The sequence below is a fragment of the Podarcis liolepis genome (genome assembly GCF_965112155.1).
Source record: "Podarcis liolepis genome assembly, chromosome: 5".
NCBI lineage: Eukaryota > Metazoa > Chordata > Lepidosauria > Squamata > Lacertidae > Podarcis > Podarcis liolepis.
The window spans coordinates 81,155,846-81,183,325 of NC_139556.1; the positions used below are offsets into that span (position 1 = coordinate 81,155,846).

The 27,480-nt window shown below is 46.0% G+C and overlaps 2 protein-coding genes across 3 annotated transcripts; both read right to left on the reverse strand.

The window, feature by feature from the left end:
- Positions 1 to 2,794: 2,794 nt before the first annotated feature.
- Positions 2,795 to 27,480, reverse strand: LOC310707196 (amine oxidase [copper-containing] 3-like). 2 transcript variants are annotated; one of them, XM_083504100.1, is made up of 4 exons: positions 25,874 to 27,480; positions 6,472 to 6,757; positions 4,276 to 4,405; positions 2,795 to 4,050 (listed from the first exon to the last, which is right to left on the reverse strand). In XM_083504100.1, the coding sequence occupies exons 1-4, from the start codon at positions 27,447 to 27,449 to the stop codon at positions 3,766 to 3,768; spliced, it is 2,277 nt and encodes a 758-aa protein (XP_083360226.1). In that variant the 5' UTR covers positions 27,450 to 27,480; the 3' UTR covers positions 2,795 to 3,765. The 2 variants fall into 2 exon arrangements, with proteins under 2 accessions (XP_083360226.1, XP_083360225.1); XM_083504099.1 differs by lacking the exon at positions 25,874 to 27,480 and adding an exon at positions 11,356 to 13,867.
- Positions 13,891 to 18,898, reverse strand: LOC310707857 (amine oxidase [copper-containing] 3-like; the record flags this gene model as incomplete). The annotated part of the gene is made up of 2 exons (XM_083505315.1): positions 17,151 to 18,898; positions 13,891 to 13,967 (listed from the first exon to the last, which is right to left on the reverse strand). Exons 1-2 carry the CDS (start codon positions 18,724 to 18,726, stop codon positions 13,891 to 13,893), a joined length of 1,653 nt encoding a protein of 550 aa, XP_083361441.1. The 5' UTR covers positions 18,727 to 18,898.

Genomic DNA, 27,480 nt, shown 5'->3' on the forward strand with positions numbered 1-27,480 from the left:
ATGCCGAGTGCTGCCTGGTGTAATGTGACATGCCAGGAGACAAAGATAAGCAGGTTAAATTTGACACTGGAGATAACAGACCTTTAGAGAACAGGATCCTGGGCCTTGTAGAAAGATATATAGTTCTGTTCCCTTTATAACACAGAAATATTTATTTCAAAATTCACGGGTCAAAGGAACCTCTTTGACCAGGGTGCTTGTGCCGTGCCAACCCTATCTGTTGTGCTTCGGCTAATTATATACCACACACACCTGATCTAGTGGAAATAATTTCTACCGCGAACAATGTATTCCCAACAAGACGTGTTGACCTTTGCAGATTGGTTCCTTTCCAGTCCTTGTTGTTCTGAGCAAGGACATGGAGTCAACATTCCCAGTAGCAGTTTATTTAAGTATGTTCATTTAGTTAAAAGCTCGGGGGGGGGGGATGCAGATCAGCAAAACCAGACCTGGAACGTGCAAAGTTTAAGGACATAATGCAAGCCATTTTAGAAAAGTTATGAAAGTCAAGCAGAAACATCTTGCATAGCCTCCAATATTTATCTGATGAAAATAGGGACGTCCTATTCCATAATAATAAGAAAAAGAATTATACTATTTATACCCCACCCATCTGATTGGGTTGCCACTCTGGGGAGCTTCCAACATACATAAAAATATAATTAAACATTAAACTTTTATATATATATTAAAAAAAACCTTCCCTATACAGGACTGCCTTCAGATGGCTCAGGATCTGATAATTCCATACCCCCCAACCTTCTTTGATAAAAATAGGGACGTCCTAAGGAAAAATGGGACATTTTGGGATCAAATCAGAAGCTGAGACGGCTTCTGTAAATATGGGATGGTCTGGACTAAATGAAGGTGCCATCTTTTTAGGATGATTGAGGGGGGCCGTGTACAACACCATGCAATGCCCTGATGTCACATGTGCAATGCTGCAAGGAGCCAGGGGGTGGAGCCAAACACCCCCAGAATATTGAGGGGGCTCGGCCCCCACAAAAAAATACCATGGGGTGGCCAAAGCTGCCTTGTCCCCTAGGAGTTGGCATGCCTGACAGTAAACACTTGTTCTGACGTCCACATAAGTAAAGAAGTAAAGGCCTGCTGTATGTGAGCATGCAATTTCTAGACAAGAAAAACAGTGCAGTCCTAAACTTAAAGCATAGATGTATTGTGCTGTTATGTACTGAGTTGAATAGGATTCAGAATGCAGCAGTCTGATTGGTCCTAGAACAATAGGATTCAGAATGCAGCAGTCTGATTGGTCCTAGAATAATGCAGCAGTATGATTGGTCAGCAGGAGCCACCCAATCCAGCTCCAGATGGAAGTGAATCCACAACCTGATTGGCTTACAGGAGAATCCCGGAATTAGCCAATCACATGCAGCACATTGTGTAAATAATGTATATAAAGCAGATACTTTGGGGAAACTTTCATTCCTCCTCACCACTATGAGCTGAATAAAGAGCATGAAATCCACTCTTGACTCCTAGTATATTTCATGTGCCATGAATCATATCTCATCAGATACAATCGAAATGTAATAATAAAATACACTGGCCAGGTTTGGACATCAGGGTGAACCGTTGTTTACTGCGCATGTGCTGATTAGAAGGATGGGGGATGAATTTGTTCCAGTTTGCATTTAAAGGCTGATCTACCCAATTTGTACTTCCTGAAACCATGTGTGAACCAACTCACAGCCATCCTTCAAAATTCACACTTCTTTGACATTTGTGATGCTGTTTCCCAGGCAAATAATGTGTGCAAAAATGCATGCTAAATGCATAGATTTCTGGGAAAGGCTTGTTAAAAAGTGTATGCATTAGGCAAAAATGCATACGATGATTATTATTTAGGTTATGATATTATTGATTATGTATACCCAATGTATCAGTCACCCAGGGGGGTTTCACTGTTTGTGTTTTGGTTGTTGGTAAAAAATAAAAAATTTAAACATTAAAAAACCCAAAGATTATTATTTATAAAATTTGTATCTCACCCTTCCTCCCATAGGATTATTTATGAGAAATAAGCACTAAAATGCAAACAATTTTTTTTATGAGCACTTTAAAAAGAAACTGATGCAGAAATGTAGAGAGCTGAATTTAAGTTTGGAAAAAATGAGAAACTGAAATTGGTAGAGCCTCCCATTCCTAGCCTATTGCAGCCACTTTGTTGCTCCCAAGTCATGTGGGGGAGAAAGAAACTATTATTTCCCACTTTACTTCCCAACCAGGGATCATGGCTTGTTTACTCTAAAGCATAATTCTAAGCCAATCACATACCTTGACTTATCATGGTTTGTTTGAGTGAAACAAAGCATAATTCCTGGTTCAGATGTAATGCTGAGCAGCACAGGAAGAGGTCAGACCTTCTCTTTATAGCACTGGGTTTTAGTGGGTTAAAAGGATCATAGCTCAATGGATCATAGAATTGGAAGGGACCACAGGTTGGAAGGGACCACAGGGGTCATTCCACCCAACCCCCAGCAATGTAGGAATATTTCACCCAACGTGAGGCTCAAACTCACAACCCTGAGATTAAAAGTCTCATGTTCTATCCTGACTGCAGGATGCTGGTGTCAACCCAGATGTGTCTAATACATATCTGTACCAGGTTGGCAAAGGTTAATGTAGATTTGCCCAGATGTCCAGAAAGGTATCATATTTGTCTTGGATAAGCTGCAAACTCAGAAATGGAAAATGTCTTCAGGTTCCCAGTGGTGGTCAGAGGGAGTAGACCTGCATTTCCTCTGCTGAAAGATAATTCTCTTTGCCACCAAGAATAATTGAGATACATTTTTAATAACATTTGTAATTTTCAATGTTCAGGAGATGTGGACATATATCTAAGAAACAGATACACAATTATTGGTAAAACCTGGATTGAGTCTTTTAATGTGGCAGCTTGACAGGGCCCATAATAAAGGTGCCCCGGTATGTTTTTTAAAAATGGCAGGGATTAAATTTTGAGCCTGACAGGTGGAGTGATGCTTGACTTTTCCTGACATCTGTGGAATGAGACACTACAAAACCCCATTCACTTAATCATAGCAATCTAGTCTGCCTTTTGCTAAATTGAAAAGCAATTCAGCAAACCGGTGCCAAAGACACCAAATTAATTGAGTTTTGGAGGTGTGCTTCCATTAAAACAATAATCAGCACTGCTACTTGCAGAAATATCAAATTTAAAATTTACATATAATCCAGGTGTATTAAAAAGAGAAACCCAATGGACTGCTTAGCTTTTGACTTCAATTTCCTCCTACCCTGTCCCTGCTTTTTGCTAAACAGATCTGGTTTTGGATTGACACTGGCAGAACTGATGTGCATAAATCTTCCTGACAGGCCATTTGTGAGCAGCCACATACTAAATTTCTTGGTAATAGGCTTGAGTTTACTGGAAGGCAAATGGCATCGTAAATTGATAGTGTGCTAGGCAAATATGGTCAATTGTGCTATCACAGCCACAGGCTAGCACACAGCAGCTTTGTGTGGCAAACAGCAAGCGATGTAAAGTGTGTTGTGATCTAGTTGTCTGCCCAGTACAGAGTCCCAGCAAAAGATTCTTGCAAATACAACTAGCGAACATGTGCAATGTGTGGAAGCAAGGCTTAAGATTTGGGTTTCAAAGACACTGGACGGAGCTGGGATTCGCTGTTCTTGGTATACACAGATTTCATGCTGCCCTGTTCAGCAGCCACCCACCCTCTCCCTAACTCAAAACAACCCCACCCATCCCAAAATTAGAAGGCATCAGAGCGTCGTCATGTTTTGGAAGCCCTCATAAGTGAAAGGCGGGAAACTGGGCAAGCACGCAGCTGTTTTTGGCACGCAGGCAAGGTAGTTGACGTCGCAGGAAGTGGGGTCCTGCTGGCTGCTGAAGAAAACGCTGTCTGGAGAATCCATAGAAGGATCATCATCAAAATAGTTGTAAGGCCTCAAAAAGAAGCCAATCACGTTCCCAAGCGTTGGAGTGTTGGGAATGTCCTCAGCATGTGGAATATGCAGGAAGCCAGCGGTGATCCAGGCCACCAGGTCCTGCCAAAGGGAGACACGACGGATCATGTTAAATGGCTATCTAAGGGAAAGGCCTGGTGAGAGAAAAGGATGGTGCAGGAGAAGCTTCAGATGAAATGAGCCACTGTTGATGCACTCCCATGAAATCTGCTCAGCCTGTATATTTTAAAATATATCCAAAGTCTCCAGTCGCTGTGTGGCTTCAGGGTGATAGATCTGTCAGTGCCCATAGGGATCACAACTCACCTCATTGATAATGCTCTCATTGTTTAGGAAGTCAGCAAAGGCCACTGAAGGTGTCCATGGGTCCATCTGGTTATAGATACTGGTGCTAAATGGTTCCTTCTCTTTCCGTTTGGTGACAGCCAGCTTGTACCTGAAAAGCAGAGCACTGCTGAGACTAGTGTGTGGAATCCCAACTACCCTAGGAAGGAGATCCAGCAGTAAGCTACAGAAGATGGGTGGTTAGTATGCTGCCCTCCAGGTGTTCTGCTCCGACTCCCGTCAACCCCAGCCAACATAGTCAATGGCCGGCTGGGAGTTGTAGTCCAAAAACATCTAGAAGCCCACGGGTTCCCCACAGTTGCTGTAGTGCTTGACTTTGGTCATTCTCTCAAGATGGTGGGTAGACTCCCAAATTTAGCTTCTCTAGAGCTGCTTGCCACTTTGGGGGTTTCTAGCTTGTTAGAATCCATATCCTCTTTGACAAACAGAAACACCACCTCCAGTATGCTCTTCCCTGTCCTTCCTATTGAGTTGTATCCAGAGATAATAACCGTGTCCCACCAGCTTTCTCCAAGCTGCCAGATTCCCATTATACCCACTTTATCTAATAATTATAATGTATTATTTGTACCCCACCCATGTGGCTGGGTTTCCCCAGCTACTCTAAGATCAAGCATCCCAGTTTGACTGTGAGGCTTCTAGCATAACTGTATCAAAACATATACACTGTGTGTCTCTCCACATATCTTTGGCACGTGTGTTTTGCCCTGCAGTGCTTTGAACTTCTATCATGTGCTCCTGTGCCTTCAATGTCTAGTTCTCCCCTGTAAATTTTGGACAATCATCAACATTTTCACCCTCATCCCTAGGGAATGATTTGTGCCAAACTGGACCCTCCTCAACTTCTGTTGGCTTTCGGCCCATGATCAGAATGAAAGTGGTTCTGCTACTTTATATCTAGAATCATAGAATCATAGGATCATAGAATCATAGAGTTGGAAGAGACCACAAGGGCCATCGAGTCCAACCCCCTGCCAAGCAGGAAACACCATCAGAGCACTCCTGACATATGGTTGTCAAGCCTCTGCTTAAAGACCTCCAAAGTAGGAGACTCCACCACACTCCTTGGCAGCAAATTCCACTGTCGAACAGCTCTTACTGTCAGGAAGTTCTTCCTAATGTTTAGGTGGAATCTTCTTTCTTGTAGTCTGGATCCATTGCTCCGTGTCCGCTTCTCTGGAGCAGCAGAAAACAACCTTTCTCCCTCCTCTATGTGACATCCTTTTATATATTTGAACATGGCTATCATATCACCCCTTAACCTCCTCTTCTCCAGGCTAAACATGCCCAGCTCCCTTAGCCGTTCCTCATAAGGCATCGTTTCCAGGCCTTTGACCATTTTGGTTGCCCTCCTCTGGACACGTTCCAGTTTGTCAGTGTCCTTCTTGAATTGTGGTGCCCAGAACTGGACACAGTACTCCAGGTGTGGTCTGACCAGAGCAGAATACAGTGGCACTATTACTTCCCTTGATCTATATATCACCTATCTATCTATCTATCTATCTATCTATCTATCTATCTATCCTCTCTCTCTCAGTATCAATCACGCACCAGCAGTCTGGTTCCTCTCCTTTGTACATTCCCCAGAGCATATCAAATCCCTTACCTTCCTCCTGACAACACATATTGAGACATCTGAGCTGTGCCTGTCTAGCTTGCCCTGTCTACATGGGACAGGTAGCATTTCCGAGAAAGCTACCTTGAATGTCCTGGTTTTCAACTTCTTATGTAGTGGCCTAAATTTTGTTTCCAGGACCACATGACTACATATTCTGCTGAGCCCTGGCATTGGACATTCCCCTCCTGGCAAAGTTTCAGACATCATCAAAGCTTGTAACTGCAGGGACTCAGATGGAGCCAGGAGAGAGACAGAGTGATGGACACAAACCAAAGCACTCAAAATCTCAACACTCTTAGAGTTAAGGAGCCCCAATTTCATGGGGAAGGGCCATGGTATGTATAAAGCCCCGGTTTCAGTCCTCAGCATCTCCAGGTAGGGTTGGGAGAGAACATGGTCTGACACCCAGAAGACGTGCCGGTCAGTAGACAATACTGAGATAGGTGAACCAAGGTCAGTATAAGGCAACTACCTATGTCCCCGTGTCTCTGATCTAGGTTTCCCATTTGGGTTTCAGCATCTAAAAATTAGTCACTTACCTTCCCCAACTGATGGCTCGCTCCATTGGATCTGTTTCTGGCAGGTGGTCTCCAGAAAAGCTGACCATCTGGATCCGATAGCCTTGCTTATGGCCCCACTTGTTTGTGCTGTTGGCAGCAAAATATATGTGCCTTGGCATGTTGTCGTGAAGGCGGAAGGCGGCCTTGTTCTCAGTGTCCAAGACTTTCCTTACCATCTTCATCCGGTGGATCTTATTCTCTGGACTCCAAGGGGCCTTGACTGTCTCAAAAGCCATGTCATTGGCTACCAGGGAATTTTTCACACCTAGCACAGAAAACAAATGAAGACAACTGTTGAGGCATCATATTTTTCAGCTGCTTGGTCATGTCCACACAAGCGCAGCTTTTGTTAACATAGAAAAGCAGCCACAAGTGCCAACTCCTAGGGTCCAAGGCACTTTGTGTCCCCCAAATATTTTTAATGATACCCAATGTTCAGGTGGCAGAAGAGGGCAAATGCGGAACTGGTGCAGCTTTAGTGGCTGGTGGCTCCTTCTCCTCCCACCGCATGGGGTGGGGGAAGTAGCTGGTGGCACAGCAAGACAAGGAAGAGGAGGCTGATACTGGAGCCGAGTATGGCAGGGTGTGGCTCAGTGGTTGGTAGCTCCTGCTGCTGCCACCACTGGGGATATCAAATCTAAACTCTTCTTCTTCTTCTTCTTCTTCTTCTTCTTCTTCTTCTTCTTCTTCTTCTTCTTCTTCTTCATTGCCAACCCTACCTGGAGATGCCTGGGCTTGAACCTGAGACCTTCTGCATGCAAAGCAGATTTTCTACCACTGAGCTACAGCCCTTCCCTTACATTGTGGCATCATGGTGGTATCATAGTTATGGGAGAGATCATACACTCTGTGGCATTTGGAACTGCTTGGTTTATGAAACAAATCACAGCCAGGTCAACTGTGTGGTAGCTACTATGGTCCAGAAATATCTGCTGGCCAATTATAAATGCAGATACCTGGGTGGTCGTTCTGGCAAGAAGCCACCCAAGTTTCATGCCAAATACCTTACACTTAGATCCTATCTGCTGGACCGAGGTCAACAAAGACCATGCTATGGTCATAATCTCATCTATTTTTACACATCTAGAAGTGGGAGTAGATCTTACAGGCTGCTGAGATTGCTCTTCCCTGTAGAAGAATGAGTCTTCAATGGTCTCAGCAAAATAAACAAATGCAAATAACTTGCAGAATCACCTTCAGCATGGCTGCAAATCAGATTCCTTGACACCTGCGGAGACATGTAAAGTGCTGATTCCAGATCTAGACTGCATTTGTCAGGCTCCAGACAGATGTGAAGAGATGATTAAATTTGGTGGCATTATGTTCCGCTGAGCTTTAACTCATTTTTATCTTGCTATTTGATTATGTCTACAGTACTTTATTTGGCTTGAGTTTTCTTAGCTGCCTTGCGGCAAGCTCTAAATATTTTAATAGAAACAAATCAAAGCTTAGATCCTAAGATAAAATAACCTCAGGAAGTTCACCAAAGAAAGGCTTCCCATCCCTTCCTCCACCTACACATAACTGTGGTGCCCCAAAAGAGCCTCGTGGGAGGGTTGGGACCCTCCTGAATAATTTCTGGTAGGCTGGGAGGGAAGAGAGGGAGACTGCCAGAAGGTCAAACTACACATTACTCTAAATGTATAGTGTACACACTGGTCCCCCCCCCTTATTTAAATTACAGATATTAAGTCCATTGCGGCCATAGCACATGCAGAGGTGAGGTTAAACCCTTCCCTCTACAGATTTGATTTGAATGCAAGTTAGTTCTTTGCACAGCTATGAGACTTAAGAAAGGAAGCAAGCAAGCATTCATTCATGCCAAATGGTAGCTTGCCGTCCCCAAGCCTCATAACCATGTGAGGAGCCAGGTTTTATCAGGATCATGGCTAAAGCAGGAAGGCTTAATCTTTCCCTCACTAAGCACAACAGTCTCAATGAAAATCTGGGGAAGGAGGGTAATCCGTAATTGAATAAAGAAAATCCACACAGACAGCAGCTTGCTGCACAATTAAAAGGAATGTCATATTAGGTTAACCTAGAGCCAATTTTCAGATTTGGGATTCTTGATCCCTCAGTAGACCACTGTGCCCCATTCCACATTTTTCAACCCTTCAGTGAAGGGGTATCAGGCCCTGCAGGGAAGAAGGTGGGATGGGGAACGTTCTTGTTTTGGATGCAAGCTAAAGAGTGTTAGAGGAGACCCGACAAGTGAAGAGAATTGCATAGCAAGATGCAGCCTTCTAAACCACAGTCTGAAGGCGATTACTTGGTTTCCTAAAGGACACAAAGAGAATGAGCCCTGTCCAATAAAAGAAGAAATTGTACTTACAGGAATATTTCTTCCCAGATTACTCCAATCCATAATTTATATTTATGGTACATGCTTAATAAATACCATATTTTTCTCTCTATAACACTCACATTTTTTTTCTCCTAAAAAGTAAGGGGAAATGTCTGTGCGTGTTATTGAGCGAATGTGTGGTCCCTGGAGCCGACTGGCCCGAGTACAGGGGCAAAAATCAGGCAAAAATCAGATCACAGAGGAGGGAAGGCTAAAAAGAGGAGGTTGCTGCTTTCCTGCATTCTGCCTCAGGGTCTTACTGCCCACTGTTTTCGCTAGGAGCGCAGCTGACAGCCACCACCTCCTCCTCTCCGTGCTCCGCTGCTGCTGCTGCTGCTGCGTCCAGCATCGCAGGCAGCCGGAAAATGCAGGTGGGAGAGAGAGAGAGAGAGAGAGAGAGAGAGAGAGAGGGCTGGCTTGGGTGGGTGGGGGGAAACTTTTGCCTTCCTTTCCTCCCTCCCGTTAAACCCCTCTCCTGCATTGTTAGCCAGCTGCTTCTCCGCATGCAAGAGAAACATGCAGGTGGGGGGGGGAGAGAGAGAGAGAGAGAGAGGGTTGGCTTGGGTGGGTGGGGGAAAGCTTTTGCCTTCCTTTCCTCCCTCCCATTAGAGCCCTCTCCTGCATTGTTAGCCAGCTGCTTCTCCACACACCCCTCTCATGCTCCTTGTCCCTTCTGTGTTTTTCCTTCCCTCCCCACTTAAAACGTGGTTACAAAGCACGGATCCACATGGATCCTCAGGATCTTTGCATTGGGTCACCCCAAATTCACCATCAGATCACATAGCATGTCCATGGCTACAGCCTGCACCAAAAAAATCACGCACCCACTGTTGCCTTGGGTTGCAATGGTGCAAAAACGTGGTTACAAAGCACAGATCCACATGGATTCTCAGGATTTTTGCATTGGGCTACCCCAAACTCACCGTTAAATCCCATGTCTGTGGCCACAGCATGAAGCACAAAAAAATGATACATCCACTGTTTCATTCAGAATTTTTTTTCTTGTTTTCCTCCTCTAAAAACTATGTGCGTGTTATGGTCAGGTGCGTGTTATCGAGCAAAAAATACAGTATATCCCTACCCCATTTTCCATGCCATTAAGACAATGTTGTCGTGGCACACTGTTCAAACACATATTCATGTTTGCGCTGTCATCATACGTCATCCATCAGCTCCAGCCTCTCCCACCTGGCCTTACACGGAATGAGTGAGCCTGTTGCTGAAATCTCAAGAGAGATTGCAGATTCTATAAACATACAAGTCACAAGAATACCTACAGGCCAAAAGCTGGAATTGGCTTCAGGACAGCCCAAAATCTATGTCTGTGGCAGCAAAATCCAAGTGTTGGAGATGAGCAGCAGCTCAGGTTTCCCGCAAACTGTTGTTCCTGTTAGTAAATCAGTCCACCGAGGCTGCATTTTGTGATTGGTATAATTCACATGACTGACTGAGAGAGTGTGAGAACAAGAAGAAACAGTCTTATCTCTTCCTGCTGCATATGTCCTTTGTAACTGTACCTTCGCTTTTACAGTGCCTGTCCTCGAAGCTGAAGAGAATGCTAGCCATTATGCTTTCTCCGTATATAATCTGTAAATAAAACGTAGAATAGAACTACGGAGTCTCCTGCTTATTGCTGTACGATGCCAGGAGATTAGTGTGCATAAATCATTATGATTTGTGTCGCTGGGGCGTCTGGAAAAGAAGGGAGTAGCATTTCCAGAACCACGCTCACCGAAGGACGCCTGGAGAAATGGGGGGCTGCCAATACCCCCAGGGAATCTTCCAACATTTCTCTGAGCCTAGAATGCCTGTTTTTCTATTACTCTTGGCAGAGAGAGTGGCATGAAAAGGAAGTAACCTCTGGTAAGCTGTTCATGTAAACCGTAACAAGGAAAACATATTTTAAGAAGGAACAACAGTTTAAGGAGGATATTGACAACGGGAATGTGTGCAGAGCAGAGCAATGAAGATGATCAAGGGTCTGGAAACCAAGGCTTATTAGGAATGGTTGAGGGAGTTGGATATGTTTACCCTGGAAGAAAGAAGACATAGAGATGATAGCCTTCTTAAAAGTTTCTGATGGGCTATTACATGGATAGTGCAGAAAGCCTGTTTTCTGGTGCTCCAGAGGATAGGACACGAACCAATGGATTCAAATTTCAGGAAAGGAGATTCTGACTAAACATTGGGAAGAATGTTTTGAGAGTACTGTAGATGTTCAACAGTTCAATGCACTACCTTGAAAGCTGGTGAGCTCTCCTTCCTTGAAGGTTTTAAACAGAAGTTGGAGGGCCACCTGTCAGGGATTAAATAGCTATGACTCCAGCAGTCCAGGGGATTGGACTAGAGGACCCTTGGAGTCACTGCCAAGTCTACCATTCTGTGATTCTTTCTGTATGGGCTACAAGTAGTCAGCAAGCAAGCCACAAACAGGCACAGAAAAGCCACAAAAGAGACATCCCCTTACCAGCAGTAGAAATTACTTCAATCCATAAGTTACAAAAGAGGTGTACACTTACCACCAATGTCCATGTCCACCTTGAAATTAATGTTGTGGGTGTGAATTGTTCCCAATGTCCACTCTTCAACTCTGTTTCCAAATTCCAAGGCATCGCCAAAGTAAAAAGCAGATTGAATGTATCCACTTGCATGGATCCTGATCCCGATAGCTCCATTTTGATGAAATATAAAATCCCAAATATAATCATAATTATCAACTGTAGATATGGACCTGAAGACAAGAGCAGAATCCACCAACCCTCCATAAAACGGAGGCTCTGAGCGGTCATAATGGCGTCTCACAGGGACCTCAGCATTCTGCTCAAAGATGCAGATAGAGCCTTTGCGAGTGACAGGCAACGAGGAATCAAGAAAATAGTGCCTGTCCAAATAGGTAGCCAGGTAAGGACAATCCACACCTTGGATGAGAGAGGAGCCACTTGAACCAAGGCCAAAGCTTATGTCCATGTATCTGGTCAGCATTGCCCCTGGAGTGTTGGAGCCATAGATGGCAGATGCATCTTGCAAGCTTAACTCATAGACTATCCTCTCACCCTTAAACCTAACATCAAAGATCTGTGGCCCCCTATTAGCATCTATGCCAAAGGCAAAACTCCAGGACATGAAGAAAACCTGGTTATTCCAGATGCGGTAGCGGGGACCACGAGGTTCATACTGCAAGGGGCCTAGTCTCTGGTGTGGAACCCTCTGCTTCAATGAGGAATATCCTCCGTCAGAAGGAGCCTTTTTGACCTTGGCTACTTTAACATGTCCCGTAATGAACTGTCTCTCTATATCTTCCATGTCCTCAAAGTACTGTCCATTATAGAAGACTTTTAGCACTTTCCAATGAGAAATGTCTAGGCTGCTAAGATCTACCAGGATTTCAAATCCAACCGGATGCAGATAACTGCCAGGGATATTCTGGGAATGAACAACCCAAATTTTCCGGTCTCCTGATTTTTGTCCAGGTGGTAAGGCAGGGAAGTTTGTGAGATTGCTTCCATTGTAATATAGTACTTTCTGCATAAAGTTTGGAGCCTTGGGGTATTCTTTATTCTTCAGGAAAGTAACAATTTCTTTGAACTCATTATTTAGGAGAAACCTTCTGGAGTAAGGCAACTTCCCTCCATACTTCTGCACTGTGACATCTTGGTGGTACATTGGATTTGGAAGAGGACCAACCACAAACTCTGTCACATTTGGGTCCTGCTGGTTTCCAAAATGGAGTACAGCCAGAGCTTGCCGTGCAGGCCTGCTCCCTTGGTGGTCCAGGAATTGCAGCACTTCAGCTTTGGGAGGAAGCTGAAGGGTGATGGAAAAAATGCAGTTGTCCGATGACTTGGCTTGAGGAGGTTCTACTAATGGCACCCCCAGGTTGTACTGCAGGTAGATCTTCACTTGCATGATCTCTTCCGGAGTCAAATCAGCAAATACCTGGCTGTAGATTCCATGGCTTCTTTCCTCCCTTCCCATCTCTTGATGATGGCTGTCACAAAGCATGGGCTTCCCTCCTCTGTTTTGGAAAGCCCAGACCAAGATGAATATGATTGCTGTGCACAGAGCTAGGAGAAGATAAGCCAATTTCATGTTCATGTTCAGCAACACTGTAAGCAGGTTCCAGGGATTTCACAAAGCAGACTGTAGAATGCAGATTGAATCAGCAAACAGAGTATCTAGAATCCCAGGTGAGGGCAAATCAAAGTTTTGGTGAGAGTCCTGCTATGCAAATGAGCTTTGAAACCTCAATAATCTTTTTATGTAGGCAACCACTGACCATATGATGCAGCTCAATTTTCCTGTAAAGAGGAAAGCAATGATGTATTCCTTCACACCTTGATAACCTGATTTGTCAAGTCTGAACACCTTTGTTCCTAAATGAGTTAGACGCAGGCCACAGAGCTACAACAAACCACTCTTAAGTAATCTTCTTTATGCAGTGGATGAAAAAAAATGTTTGGAAGAGGAAGCTTTGCAGAAAGAAAGTGCTAGCAGAACATCCTAGTGGCTGAGTCTTCCAACTGATGCAGCACTTAACTCCACTGAGGCCACACCCTCAGAACTACTGGCAGTGACTGGAGGTGGCTAGGAGGGAATGGAAGCACCTGTCTATTGATGGAGCTTTGCCAATGAAAGAGCACGTCTGCCACATACACCTCAGCTATGCCCGTGAATTGTTCCATGGATGTAGAGTGGTTCTTTCACCACCACCACGCACTGTTAGAGTTCCAAATTAGACATTCTGGAGGCTGGGAAGAATGGAGATAGCCTTGGAACCACTGGAGTCAAGACCCATTCATTCACCAGAGAGGCCCACAATGGGGCTTTCTCTATATAACAGCTTGGAGCTGACCTAAGTAATCACAGGTGGAGATTTGCCCTATGTGGGGATGCTCTACCATTGAGCTATGATCCATCCTAAACCAGTTCCAAGGGTTCTCTATAACCGTCCAAGTGGTATCATTGTGCTTAAAATGTCTGGTGTGGATCTCTCATTGTTGTTTTGACTTATGAATGGGCTTCCATGCATTTACACTTGATTTTCATTTCCAGTCCTATTCTTCTGTAGACTGGAGAAAACACTGAAGCCGAGCTGCGCACTGATCTTCTGCTTTCCATATATGCTGAATATCTGGGTCAGAGAGAATGTCATGTGTTGGGAGGGAAAGGCTGTTCATCGAAGATCACAGAGAGAGCGGCAGGAGACTGCAAGCAAGGAAGCATCAGGTAACACCAAACACTAGTCAGCAATAGTCCTGTGTTTGTCAGTAAGCCTGCATAGCAGTGGCCTTAAATTAATTAACCACTCCATTATCCACACAATTTCCGAGAAAGGCACTGCAAGTTTGATGTTCTGGTAATTCTTGAATTGTTACCTGGCTGGTTTTGCTTGTGCCCCGCAGCTTAAAACAAGCTTTGCAAGGGACCGGTTGCCAGAATTCAGAGCTGAGAATTTAAAAGTAGCTGACTTATTTAATCCTGGCATATCACTGGGTGAGATTTGCCTAACGAGCCCCGTCAGTGGCAGGGTCAGCGCAAGGCATTTTGCTGCCTGAGGTGAAGGACAAGATGGTACCCACCCCCAAGGCACATACAGAAGCCAGCTTGATTGGCAGTTGAATCTTACTCCAATACAGGGGAAATGAAAGTATCTTGTCATGTAGATCCCTCAGGGGGCAGAGGAAGATTGAGATGAGAAGAGCAAAGTGAAAGCAGCCTGGCATTGCCTTAACTTAGGCTGCATACACACGGTGCATTTAAAGCACATCTCTCCCAAAGAATCCTGAGAACTGTAGTTTATCCATCACAGCTACCATTTCCCAGCACCCACAACAAATTACAGCTCTCCGAATTCCTTGGGTGGAAGGAAATACTTTAAATGTGCTTTAAATGTACAGTGCATATAGGTAATGGTAAAGGTAAAAGGTCTCTATCCCTGGATGATTTCAGTGGAGACAGCACTGTCATGCTTAAAGGTAAAGGGACCCCTGATCATTAGGTCCAGTTGTGACCGACTCTGATGTTGCGGCGCTCACCTCGCTTTCTTGGCCGAGGGAGCCGGCGTACAGCTTCCGGGTCATGTGGCCAGCATGACTAAGCCGCTTCTGGCGAACCAGAGCAGCACATGGAAACGCTGTTTACCTTTCCGCAGGAGCGGTACCTATTTATCTACTTGCACTTTGACATGCTTTCAAACTACTAGGTTGGCAGGAGCAGGGACCAAGCAACGGGAACTCACCCCATCGTGGGGATTCGAACTGCCGACCTTCTGATCGGCAAGTCCTAGGCTCTGTGGTTTAACTCACAGAGCCACCCGCGTCCCTACTCTCAAGCTTAGATTTCATTAAAGTCAAGAGCTTTCTTTGGATTGTGCCCTTAGCAAGTTCGCAGCTTCTGAAAGGTCATGAAGAAATCTGCATAGTAGGCCTTAATGTAATTCAATGACAGTTCGGATCTCAAGTGGTTTTACCACCCTCTAGTGGGAAATAATCGTCTTCATAAAAGGAAACTATTTTATGTGGAGAAGAGATTTATCCTTCTCTGTTGTCCTGGATCAGCAGGATTTCAGGGGGACATAGCCAAAGAAGCAGTAGTATTTGAATTCTTTTTAAAACAGCAGCTACTCTAAAATTGAATGAGAAAGACTAGTGGGGAGCAGAGTGGGTGGATGGATTCCTCAAGACATGACCTGAAGACACATAATTGTCAGGAACTGCTCAGTCTCGGTGCAATACCCCCATGTGGTGAACCATTGGATGGCAAGTCTGAGTTTCTCAGTGAAGTTCTTCAGACCATGGGCTGACTCCAAACTAGCCATTGGATTATCCTGGACAGGAAAGACTTTTTCTTGCTAAGCTTTACTCAGATAACAAGATCTTCTGGTGTGCTCCAGTATTACTGGTTTACACCTTAGTCCCTTCTTTTGTTTAGTCCTTTGTTGTTGACTTGGTCTTTGCCCCAGATGTCTAGCATGTCTGTAGTTCTACACTGAATATAACCCTTAGGCTTCAGCCCTGGCTACTGGCTGGTCCCATGGCTCTCGGGCCTCCCTGGATGGCTGCCCATGGCAACAAAGCAGCCCTTACTGGAAAATGAGGGAGATCTTGGTCAGGTGGCCAGACGGAAGATTTTTGCAGAATGCCAAGTACACCGTTTAGATTGAGTTTCATAGAATCATAGAACTAGAAGGGACCCCGAGGGTCATCTAGTGCAACCCCCTAATCTTGGAGGAAAGATGGGACCTTAACGTAACAAATTAAATAGGTAAATCATGTCTACAAATTGCCTATGGATGAGAAAAAGTAGTTCATGTAAAAAAAGAGAGCAAGGTAGCCTTCAACCGTTGGCGTTCAACTAAGTTTTCCTCAGAGAAGACCCCTTGAAATGAATGAACCTAACTTATATGGAGGCAATCTCCATCAATTATGTTTTAGCTCATGTGGATCTATTTCTGAGGAGCATATACTTCTCTGATTAATATACAGTAATCATAACAAAATGCTCTCGGAATGTACTATTGTGTTTTAAATTCACTCCTGAATCTATTCAATAGAAAGCCTTCCAACCCTGCTGTGGATATTGCTCTGTTTCACTACCAAAAGTGAAGTGACTGGCCCCCGCCACCTGCCTGCCAGGAGATGGACCTTGGTCTTAAAGTAGGTTAAATAGAAATATACTGGGCTCAACCGGTGGCCCCAAAGGGCCCATATAATACTTTGACAGCAATGTGCATTCATAATTCATTGAAATAAGAAGCAGACATGGATTTGCCTCCCTCAAGACATGTTTTGAGGAGAGACTTCAGGAATGCCAAGCGCTTTTCCCAGGGTTCTGTTTCCATGGAATGAAGGTCAGTGGAGACGGTGATGCCTATAGAATGTTTGGTTTTATTTACACATATATGGAACCAGAGCATAGGATAGATGGGAGCACAGCATTAACAGATTGTGCTTCTCCATCAGGCATCCAGGGGAAACCCCCTGACACAACTTGGGTTCAGCACATGTCTCTGTCTCCAGGTTCCAGAATCAGCCCAAACTTTCTCACACAACAATTCCCTCCTACACACACACCACACACTTCGACAATAATCTACATCCTAGGATGATGCAGCATCCTGCCAGGTGAGGGGGGGAAACACCCACTCATGAATACTCCATGAAACATGAAAATAGGTTCATCTGCAGAATTGGGAAACAAAATAACATCAGAACCACTTAAAAAGCAGCTATTAGCTGGCAGCAAGTAAGCCGCTACCAGCAATAGAAATTATGGCAATTCATAAAAGTTACAAAAGAGGTGTACGTACACTTACCACCAATGTCCATATCCACCTTGAAATTAATGTTGTGAGTGTGAATGTCTCCCAGTGCCCACTCTTCAACTCTGTTTCCAAATTCCAAGGCATCGCCAAAGTAAAAAGCAGATTGAATGTACCCACTTGCATGGATACTAACTCTGACAGCTCCATTTTGATGAAATTTAAAATCCCAAACATAATCATAATTAGCAACTGAAGATATGGACCTAAAGACCAGAATGGAATCGACCAACCCTCCGTAAAACGGAGGCTCTGAGCGGTCATAATGGCGTCTCACAGGGACCTCAGCATTCTGCTCAAAGATGCAGATAGAGTTTTTGCGAGTGACAGGCAAGGAGGAATCAAGGAAATAGTGCCTGTCCAAATAGGTAGCCAGGTAAGGACAATCCACGCCTTGGGTGAGAGTGGAGCCACTTGAACCAATGCCAAAGCTTAAGTCCATGTATCTGGTCAGCATAGACGCTGGATTGTTGGAGCCATAGATGGAACCTCCCTCTTGCAAGCTTAACTCATAAACTATCCTCTCACCCTTAAACCTAACATCAAAGATCCGTGGCCCCCTATTAGCATCTATGCCAAAGGCAAAACTCCAGGACATGAAGAAAACCTGGTTATTCCAGATGCGGTAACGGGGACCACGAGGTTCATACTGCAAGGGGCCTAGTCTCTGGTGTGGAACCCTCTGCTTCAATGAGGAATATCCTCCGTCAGAAGGAGCCTTTTTGACCTTGGCTACTTTAACATGTCCCGTAATGAACTGTCTCTCAATATCTTCCATGTCCTCAAAGTACTGTCCATTATAGAAGACTTTTAACACCTTCCAGTGAGAAATGTTGAGGCTGCTAAGATCAACCTGGATGTCAAATCCAAATGGATGCAGATAACTACCAGGCACATTCTGGAAATGAGCAACCCAGATTCTCCGGTCTCCTGATTTTAATCCGGGTGGCAATCCATGGTAGTATGCGAAATTGCTTACATTGTAATAAAGTACTTCCTGCATAAAGTTTGGAGCCTTGGGGTATTCCTTGTTCTTCAGGAAAGTATGGATTTCCTTGAATTCATTATTTAGGAGAAACCTTCTGTAGTAAGGCAACTTCCCTCCATACTTCTGCACTGTGACATCTTGGTGGTACACTGGTTTTGGAAGAGGACCAACCACAAACTCTGTGACATTTGGGTCCTGCTGGTTCCCAAAATGGAGTACAGCCAGAGCTTGCCGTGCAGGCCTGCTCCCTTGGTGGTCCAAGAATTGCAGCACTTCAGCTTTGGGAGGAACCTGAAGGGTGATGGAAAAAATGCAGTTGTCTGATGGCTTGGCTTGAGGAGGTTCTACCAATGGCACCCCCAGGTTGTACTGCAGATAGATCTTCACTTCTATGATCTCTTCCGGAGTTAAATCAGCAAATACCAGGCTGTAGACACCATGGCTTCTTTCCTCCAGTCCCATCTCCTGAAGATGGCTGTCACAAAGCATGGGCTTCCCTCCTCTGCTTTGGAAAGCCCAGACCAAGATGAATATGATGGCTGTGCACAGAGCTAGGAGAAGATAAGCCAATTTCAAGTTCATGTTCAGCAACACTGTAAGCAGGTTCCTGGAGTAGTTGTTGTTTTATATAAATAAGTAAAAAAAACCTGAATTTCGAAGAAAGTCGGGGGAAAGACCAGCTCTGCAAGTGAGTTTCAAAACTGTGTGGTTTTCTTCATCTATGCAAACACCACCTAATGTGATGCATCTCCAAGGTCTTTCACAGAGCAAAGGAATGATGTACACATTCACACCTTAATTAGCTTATCTGTCAAGTCTGAACACCTTTCTCGTAATTGGATTAGACACAACCTACACAAGCTGTTGAAACATAAACTGCCATTAAGCAATTGTCTTTGTGCAGAAGCAGCCCCCCCCCCAAAAAAAAAAAATGTTTAGAGGAGGAAGATGTGGGGAATATATTTGAAAACAGGATCAAATGTGAGAGCCAACTGATCCGCATGTGCCTGATTCTTGAAGTTGACACATCACCAAATTCTACTGAATTTTCTACAGAAGGGTAATACTGAAGTCCAAATCTTCAGGACTGCTGACAGAGACTGGAGGTGGTTAGGATAAGGTTACCAGACATCCCCGTTTCCTGGGGACAGTCCCTGGATTTACAAATCAGTCCCCTAACAAAATCCTATCATTCCAACTGAAGTTGAAAAGTGCCCCTGGATTCATTGGGGGGGGGAAACTGGTAACCTTACGTTAGGAGGGAGTGGAGCTGCCTCTCCGATAATGAAGAGCTTTGCCAAGGGAAGATGCTCATGAATGATCCATCAGCATGGAGCTCCAGTATCCAGTGTTAGGGCTGAAAGTTGACATTGTGCGAGCAAGGCAAGATGACGATGGCGTTGGATCTACTGGATTCAAGACCTCTCCATTCACCAGAGAGGCCCACAATTGTGCATGCTCTCTACACCCGCCTTGTGCACTCTCTAAGCACTATTACACCACTTTAACAGTCATGGAGAATCCTGTAAATGTGCTGGGAATTGTAGCTCTGTGAGGTCAGCAGCCTTAACAAGCTCCTGTGATTCTCTATGACTGGTATTCTACGTCTCGGTACTATTTCATAGGATCAAAACCACCGTTGATTCAACAGAAGAGTTATACTGCTTATATATTCACTCAACCACTAAAGAGCATGGGAAGTGTACATTATAGCAGTGTTTCCCAACCACTGTTCCGCGGCACACTAGTGTGCCGCGAGATGTTGCCTGGTGTGCCGCGGGAAAAATTAAAAAATTCGAAAGATTTTTTTTTTAAAGTCAAATTTTCGATTGGGGCGCCGTCACTAGATGACCCCTGGGGTTCCCTCCCTCCCTCCCACTCTGCGCCTCCCTCCTCCTCCTCCTCCGGGGAGGCCCTTCCTGGCTCTCGGCCAAGGCTTGGTGGCTGCCACTCACTCACTCGCTCGCCCACCCGTCCCTCCATCCCTGCACCCGGCCTCTCCCCCTCCGTCCCCGGCGCGGGGGCTGCCGGGATCCGTAGTCCCCTCGCCCTTGGGCTCCGCGCCTGCGCGGGGTGCGCGGACTATGTTTCCCAGCGTGGCCTGGCGGGCCGGGCGTTTTGTTTGAAGCGCTCTTCTCCCGGCCATGGAATGAGCGCAGCGGCGGCGGCCGAGCAGGCAGGGGCTCTTCCGCGCAGACCCCGCGCAGCCTGCCTGCGCCACCGCGGAGATCGGGTGGCAGGATGGAGCCCGGGGATCCCCGCGGAGGCGGAGCGGTGGAGGCGGAGGCTGCCCCCCAGGTAGGGCTGCGTCGGGGGGTTTTATTTTTGCAATGCTGCATCCGCGCCGGAGGGGACGCATCGGACCGCGGGGAGACCCCTTGGCGTGCGTGCAAGGCAATGCATGTGTGCAGGCGTTGCATGGAGTGCAGTACAATGCAATGGCAACGCGGCGCCCTGCATGCATGCATGCAACTTCCACCAGCGCTCCGGACTTGGCAGGTGAGGGGGGTCCCCAGTGGGCGGCAGAGAGAGCCGGGAGGGCGAAGGGGAGCTGGGGGGGAGCAGCGCTGCTCCCCGAGCCGAGCCCGGGGGGAAACTTCGGCGTCGTTGCGCCGGGTGTTGGAAGCGGAGGCTGGCGGGGGCCCCTCACCTGCAAAACCTGGTCGCCTCTCATATATTTCGTGCATTGCATTCATCGCCCGCTTTCTCCTCCAAGGAGCTCCCGGGGGCGCGCGTGGTTCTCCCCGTGTTATCCTCGCAACAACAGCCCTGCGAGGTGGGTCAGGCGAGTGGCCCAAGGGAGCACCCAGGGATTGTCCTGGCCAGGTGGGGTGATTTGAACCCTGCTCTCTGCCCGGTCTTTGTCCTCATTTAGCCCCCACATGTGCATGACTGTGCATGACTGAGGTTTTCCCCCCTCGTCTTGGCTATGGTGTGAGTCTGTGCTGTTAATTAATGGGGTTCTGCCTTCGGAGAAGATGAGCCAGCCCTCAAGGAGGTGATTATGTAATTTGCTAGCAATTCATGTCCCTCCCGGCGTGACGCTGCGCGCTGACGTCACGGGGCTGTAATGGTGGTGTGCCTCGAGAATTTTTTCATGAAACAAGTGTGCCTTTGCCCAAAAAAGGTTGGGAAACACTGCATTATAGCACCTGCCTCAACCTCCATAGCATGCGAATGCGTTATGGCATTTCATGTTGTTGTGCCGGCTTACAAATTAATTTCCATTGCACTTGGTTTTTCATCCCCGGTCCCATTCTTCTGTAGACTGGAGAAAACACTAAAGCTGACTCTCTGCTTTCCTTATATGCTGACTATTTGGATCAGAGAGAATGTCATGTGTTGGGAGAAAAAGGCTATGCCTAGTGGGGAATAGAAGATTGATAGATTGTAGAGAGAGAGGCAGGAGACTGCAAGCATCAGATGACACAAAACGATAGTCATCAAGAGTCCCTCACTTGTGAATAATCCTGCACAGCACTGGCCTTAAATTAATCAGCGACTGAATTTATCAGCATAATTTCTGAGAAAGGCAGAGCAAGGTTGATGTTTTGGTAATTCTTGAATAGTTACCTGGCTGGTTTTGCTTGTGCCCTGCAGCTTAAAACAAGCTTTGCAGGTTGCCAGAATTCAGAGCTGAGAATTGAAAAGTATCCAGCTTACTTAATCCTGACATATTACAGAGTGAGATTCACTTAACAAGCCCCATCAGAGTTATGGCCAGCTCAAGACATTTTGCTGCCTGAGGTGAAGGGCAAGATGGCAGCTTCCCCCAAGTTTGAGTGGCAGTTGACTCTTACTCCAATATAGGGGAAAGGAAGGTATCTTCCACTGCACTCAAGGGCATAGGGGGTATAGGTAAAGGTAAAGGGACCCCTGATCATTAGGTCCAGTTGTGACCAACTCTGGGGTTGCAGTGCTCATCTCGCTTTATTGGCTGAGGGAGCCAGTGTACAGCTTCCAGGTCATGTGGCCGGCATGACTAAGCCGCTTCTGGTGAACCAGAGCAGCGCACGGAAACGCTGTTTACTTTCCCGCCAGAGTGGTACCTATTTATCTACTTACACTTGACATGTAACCTCCTTCTGACTCTTAGTGTAGCATTACCTCCAGGGGGCAGAGGAAGACTGAGACAAGAAGAGCAAATTATGAGTTGGCTTAACGTAGGCTGCATACACACTGTACATTTAAAGCACGTATCTCCCAAAGAATCCTGGGAACTGTAGTTTACCCATCAGTACTTCAATTCCCAGCACCGGTATGCCTTAAACGTATGGTGCATATGCAACATTACAATTCCCATGCTGTTCAGTACATGAGAGAATTTGTAGATGCTTTAAGTGACAAGCACTATAGCACAGCTTAGAGGGCAATTCACAGAAAAGCTGCTTACATTCAGTTATTCCTATGGTGATCAGATCATCCTTAGTTTTCATTTCAGTGGAGACAGCGCTCTCATGCTCACATTTCATTGCATTCAAGAGCTATCTTTGAACTGTGCCCTTGGTACATTCACAGCCTCTGGAAAGTCATGTAAAAATGGCTTTGCATGACGGGGAACATAAGATTGGGAGATCGTAGAGCGTGTGGCAGGAGATGGCAGGCATGCATCAGGTGACCCATAATGCAAGTCAGCAAGAAATCTGCATTTGTGAGTAAACCTGCACAACACTGGCCTTGACTGAATCACTTAATAAATTGATTAACTAATGCAAAGGTAACTGTTTGCTACACAAGTAAAAGGAATTGTGGGTTCCCACTCCTCCAGCAGAAGCTTTTTGGAGGGGGTGTCTGGCACTGCAGCAGAGAGGGTGAGATGGGAAACTTTGGATGCTAGAGAAAGGGGGCTAAAGGAGAAGAAGAGGAGGAGGAGTTTGGATTTGATATCCCGCTTTATCACTACCCAAAGGAGTCTCAAAGTGGCTAACATTCTCCTTCCCTTCCTCCCCCACAACAAACACTCTGTGAGATGAGTGAGGCTGAGAGACTTCAGAGAAGTGTGACTAGCCCAGCGGCTGCATGTGGAGGAGTGCGGAAGCAAACCTGGTTCACCAGATTACAAGTCCACCGCTCTTAACCACTACACCACGCTGACCTGACAACCAAGGAGAACTGCAAAGGTGGATTTTTCTCTTTCTTAGCCATTGCCACTTACAGCCTAACTACACATGGCACAAAATTCATAGTACGCAGCATTATGTACAGGGTTTGGTTTTTTTTAATGAACTAATACTAAGTGGGAGGGCCCAGTTAGTATTAGGACTGCAGTCCACAGGTAAGCTATGTTTAATTGTGCTAAGCTGACATCCTATCCTGCATGAAATTACCCATGTGGGGTGGAAATCCTTGGCACCAATTGGATCTTCCCCACCCCATCCCCCAGTGAATTTCTGAGCAAAACAGCATTGGGACTGCTGCAGTACTGCCAAAAAATCAGGTTTGCTTGCTCCTGAAACCTGCTAAAGATGCAACACACATGGATTTAATTTTAACGTATGATGCCTTGATTCAGTGTTCCTCAAAGGGTGCCTCCAGACTGCCAGTATGAAAGATTCAAGCGCATACAGGAACTTCAGGTTTGTGCAATTAAAGTGGATCAAAGGTAGCTGGTGCAACAAACCCACTCGGTTTTTAATTTTTTTTAGATGAGATTTTGTGGTTAGGAAATGCATTGGATTGTGTGGGATGAATGAATGGGTAATGGGAAGTTGCACAAGGAACTCACAGGTAGGGTTGAATCCTGAAAAGACAGAAGTACTGTTCTTGGGGAACAGGGGGCGGGCTGGTGTGGGGGACTCCCTGGTCCTGAATGGGGTAACTGTGCCTCTGAAGGACCAGGTGCACAGCCTGGGAGTCATTTTGGACTCACTGCTGTCCATGGAGGGCAGGTTAATTCTGTGTCCAGGGGAACTGTTCATCAGCTCCATCTGGTACGCAGGCTGAGACCCTACCTGCCCATGGACTGTCTTGCCAGAGTGGTGCATGCTCTGGTTATCTCCCACTTAGACTGCTGCAATGCACTGGTAGAGGAATGGCAGTGTGGAGGGAGCAGACCACCCCAGCACCACTATTCCGGTAGGGAGCCATTGCAGCGCCCCCCAGACATGCTCCGTGGACCCCCCATGCACACCGGGTGCCCCGCCCCCACAGGCAGGCCGTCACACCCCTAGAACATGCACCATGCCCCTGCGAGCAGCACACCACGCACCTGCCAGGGGCATACCACACCCTGGAATGTGCATCACACCCCCTCTGGGGGTGCCAGCCATGCTCCTGCCTGCTTTCCACCCCCAGTAGCGGGCATGCACCTTTGCCACTGCTGCAAAGCGCTCTACATGGGGCTACCTTTGAAGGTGACCCAGAAACTACAACTAATCCAGAATGTGGCAGCTAGACTGGTGACTGGGAGTGGCCACTGAGACCACTTAACACCAGTCCTGAAAGACCTACATTGGCTCCCAGTACGTTTCCGAGCACAATTCAAAGTGTTAACTTTTAAAGCCCTAAACAGCCTCGGCCCACTATACCTGAAGGTGTGTCTCCACACGCATCATTCATCCCGGACACTGAGGACCAGTGCTGAGGGTCTTCTTTTCTGGCGCTTCCCTCACTGCAAGAAGCGAAGTTACAGGGAACCAGGCAGAGGGCCTTCTCGGTAGTAGTGCCCACCTGTGGAATGCCCTCCTACCAGATGTCAAAGAAATAAACAACTATTTGACTTTTAGAAGACATCTGAAGGCAGCCCTGTTTAAGGAAGTTTTTAATGTTTGATCTTTTACTGTGTTTTTAATATCCTGTTGGAAGCCGCCCAGAGTGGGTGGGGAAACCCAGCCAGATGGGTGGGGTATAAATAAATATGATGATGATGATGATGATGATGATGATGATGATGATGATGTCAGGGTGGACTTTTGTTGCTGTATATCTGCCCAGCAAACAAATGAAAATAATGCTCAGTGAAGACCAGCTATAATCTAACCTCCAGCTAAACTTTATGCAGGCAAATTTGGACGAGTGTTCAATAAACAGGTCATCTGGAGGAGCCCAATGAGCTCACATGCACAAAAGACAATCAGCTATATTGTCCCTAGTATACATACATAATGTATACGTTCAGCTCCCTTATGCTACTTGGTTACCTGGAAAAATATTAATAATGAGTTCCAGTATGGATGCCAAGAGAAACGTCAGGAACTTTTGTGGGATGTGGGGTTGCACAGCGAAAGCTGGCAGGTTTCTGCAACATTAGGGTGCAAGCTGCAAGCTGGTCTTAGCCACAGGACAGCCCAAACTCTATGTCTGTGGTAGTGACTTTCAGGCGTTGGAGAGGAGGAACATCTCACATTTTTTACAAACTGTCCATCACTGAGCCTTGAGTGATTGTTTATGTGTGTTTTCTGGTGCTTTTCATAGACAAAGTGGCATGGAAATGAAGAAACCTCTGGTAAGCCATTCATGAAAACTGTAACAAGGAGAACATATGTATGAGCTACAGATACAGAATCATGCTACTTCTAGCTCTCAGAAAGCCAAAATAAAAGGCAGCCTTTTCTCAAATACTTTAAGGCGAATTTAACAAAAGGCTCCATGAAATCTAACAAAATAATCACAGAAATAGGGTCCCTGGGCAGAAGCAGGGGTGCAAAATAACACCAGAACCTATGTAAAAAGCAGCGATTAGCTCTTAGCAAGCAAGCACAGAAAATTCACAGAAGAGACATCCACTTACCACCAATGTCCATGTCCACCTTGAAATTAATGTTGTGAGTGTGAATCGCTCCCTGGGTCCACTCTTGTACCCTGTTGCCAAATTCCAAGGCATCGCCGAAGTAAAAAGCAGATTGAATGTACCCACTGGCATGGACCCTGACACCGATAGCTCCATTTTGATGAAAAATAAAATCCCAAACGTAATCATAATTATTTACTGCAGTTACAGACCTAAAGACCAGAACGGAATCAACCAACCCTCCATAAAATACACCTTCTGGGTTGTCATAATGGCGTCGCACAGGGACCTCAGCATTCTGCTCAAAGATGCAGATAGAGCCTTTGCGAGTGACAGGCAAGGAGGAATCAAGAAAAAAGTTCCTGTCCAAATAGGTAGCCAGGAAAGGACAATCCACACCTTGGGTGAGTGTAGAGACACGTGCACCAATGCCAAAGCTAACATCCATGTATCTGGTTTGCATGGGTGCTGGATTGTTGGAGCCATAGATGGCAGATGCATCTTGCAAGCTTAACTCATAGACTATCCTCTCACCCTTAAACCTGACATCAAAGACCTGTGGCCCCCTGTTAGCATCTATGCCAAAGGCAAAACTCCAGGACATGAAGAAAACTTGGTTATTCCAGACGCGGTAGCGGGGACCACGAGGTTCATAGTGCAAGGGGCCTAGTCTCTGGTGTGGAACCCTCTGCTTCAATGAGGAATATCCTCCATCAGAAGGAGCCTTTTTGACCTTGGCTACTTTAACATGTCCCGTAATGAACTGTCTCTCAATATCTTCCATGTCCTCAAAGTACTGTCCATTATAGAAGACTTTTAGCACCTTCCAGTGAGAAACATCTAGGCTGCGAATATCCACATGGACCTCAAATCCTACTGGATGCAGATAACTACCAGGTACATTCTGGAAATGAGCAACCCAGATTTTCCGGTCTCCTGATTTTAGTCCGGGTGGTATTCCGTAGGAGTATCCGAAATTGCTTCCATTGTAATAAATCACTTTCTGCATAAAGCCTGGAGCCTTGGGGTATTCCCTATTCTTCAAGAAAGTATGGATCTCTCTCAGCTCATTCTCCAAAAAAAACCTTCTGGAGTAAGGCAACTTCCCTCCATACTTCTGCACTGTGACATCTTGGTGGTACATTGGATTTGGAAGAGGACCTACCACAAACTCTGTGACATTTGGGTCCTGCTGGTTTCCAAAATGGAGTACAGCCAGAGCTTGCCGTGCAGGTCTGCTCCCTTGGTGGTCCAAGAATTGAAGCACTTCGGCTTTGGGAGGAAGCTGAAGGGTGATGGAAAAAATGCAGTTGTCTGATGGCTTGGCTTGAGGAGGTTCTACCAATGGCACCCCCAGGTTGTACCGCAGATAGATCTTCACTTGCATGATCTCTTCCGGAGTTAAATCAGCAAATACCTGACTGTAGATTCCATGGCCTCGTTCCTCCTGGCCCATCTCCTGAAGATGGCTGTCACAAAGCATGGGCTTCCCTCCTCTGTTTTGGAAAGCCCAGACCAAGATGAATATGATGGCTGTGCATAGAGCTAGAAGAAGATAAGCCAATTTCAAGTTCATGTTCAGCAACGCTGTAAACAGGTTCCTGGGA

What these genes read in the sequence shown, in the direction of transcription:
- LOC310707196 (XM_083504100.1), bottom strand. Translation starts at nt 27,449, where the DNA reads ATGAACTTGAAATTGGCTTATCTTCTTCTAGCTCTATGCACAGCCATC. An exon ending in GGTGGACATGGACATTGGTG is followed by an intron (nt 6,758 to 25,873) that starts GTAAGTGGATGT and finishes TTTCTGTGCTAG; the next exon opens with GTGTGAAAAATTCCCTGGTA. An exon ending in CGAGCCATCAGTTGGGGAAG is followed by an intron (nt 4,406 to 6,471) that starts GTAAGTGACTAA and finishes TCTGCTTTTCAG; the next exon opens with GTACAAGCTGGCTGTCACCA.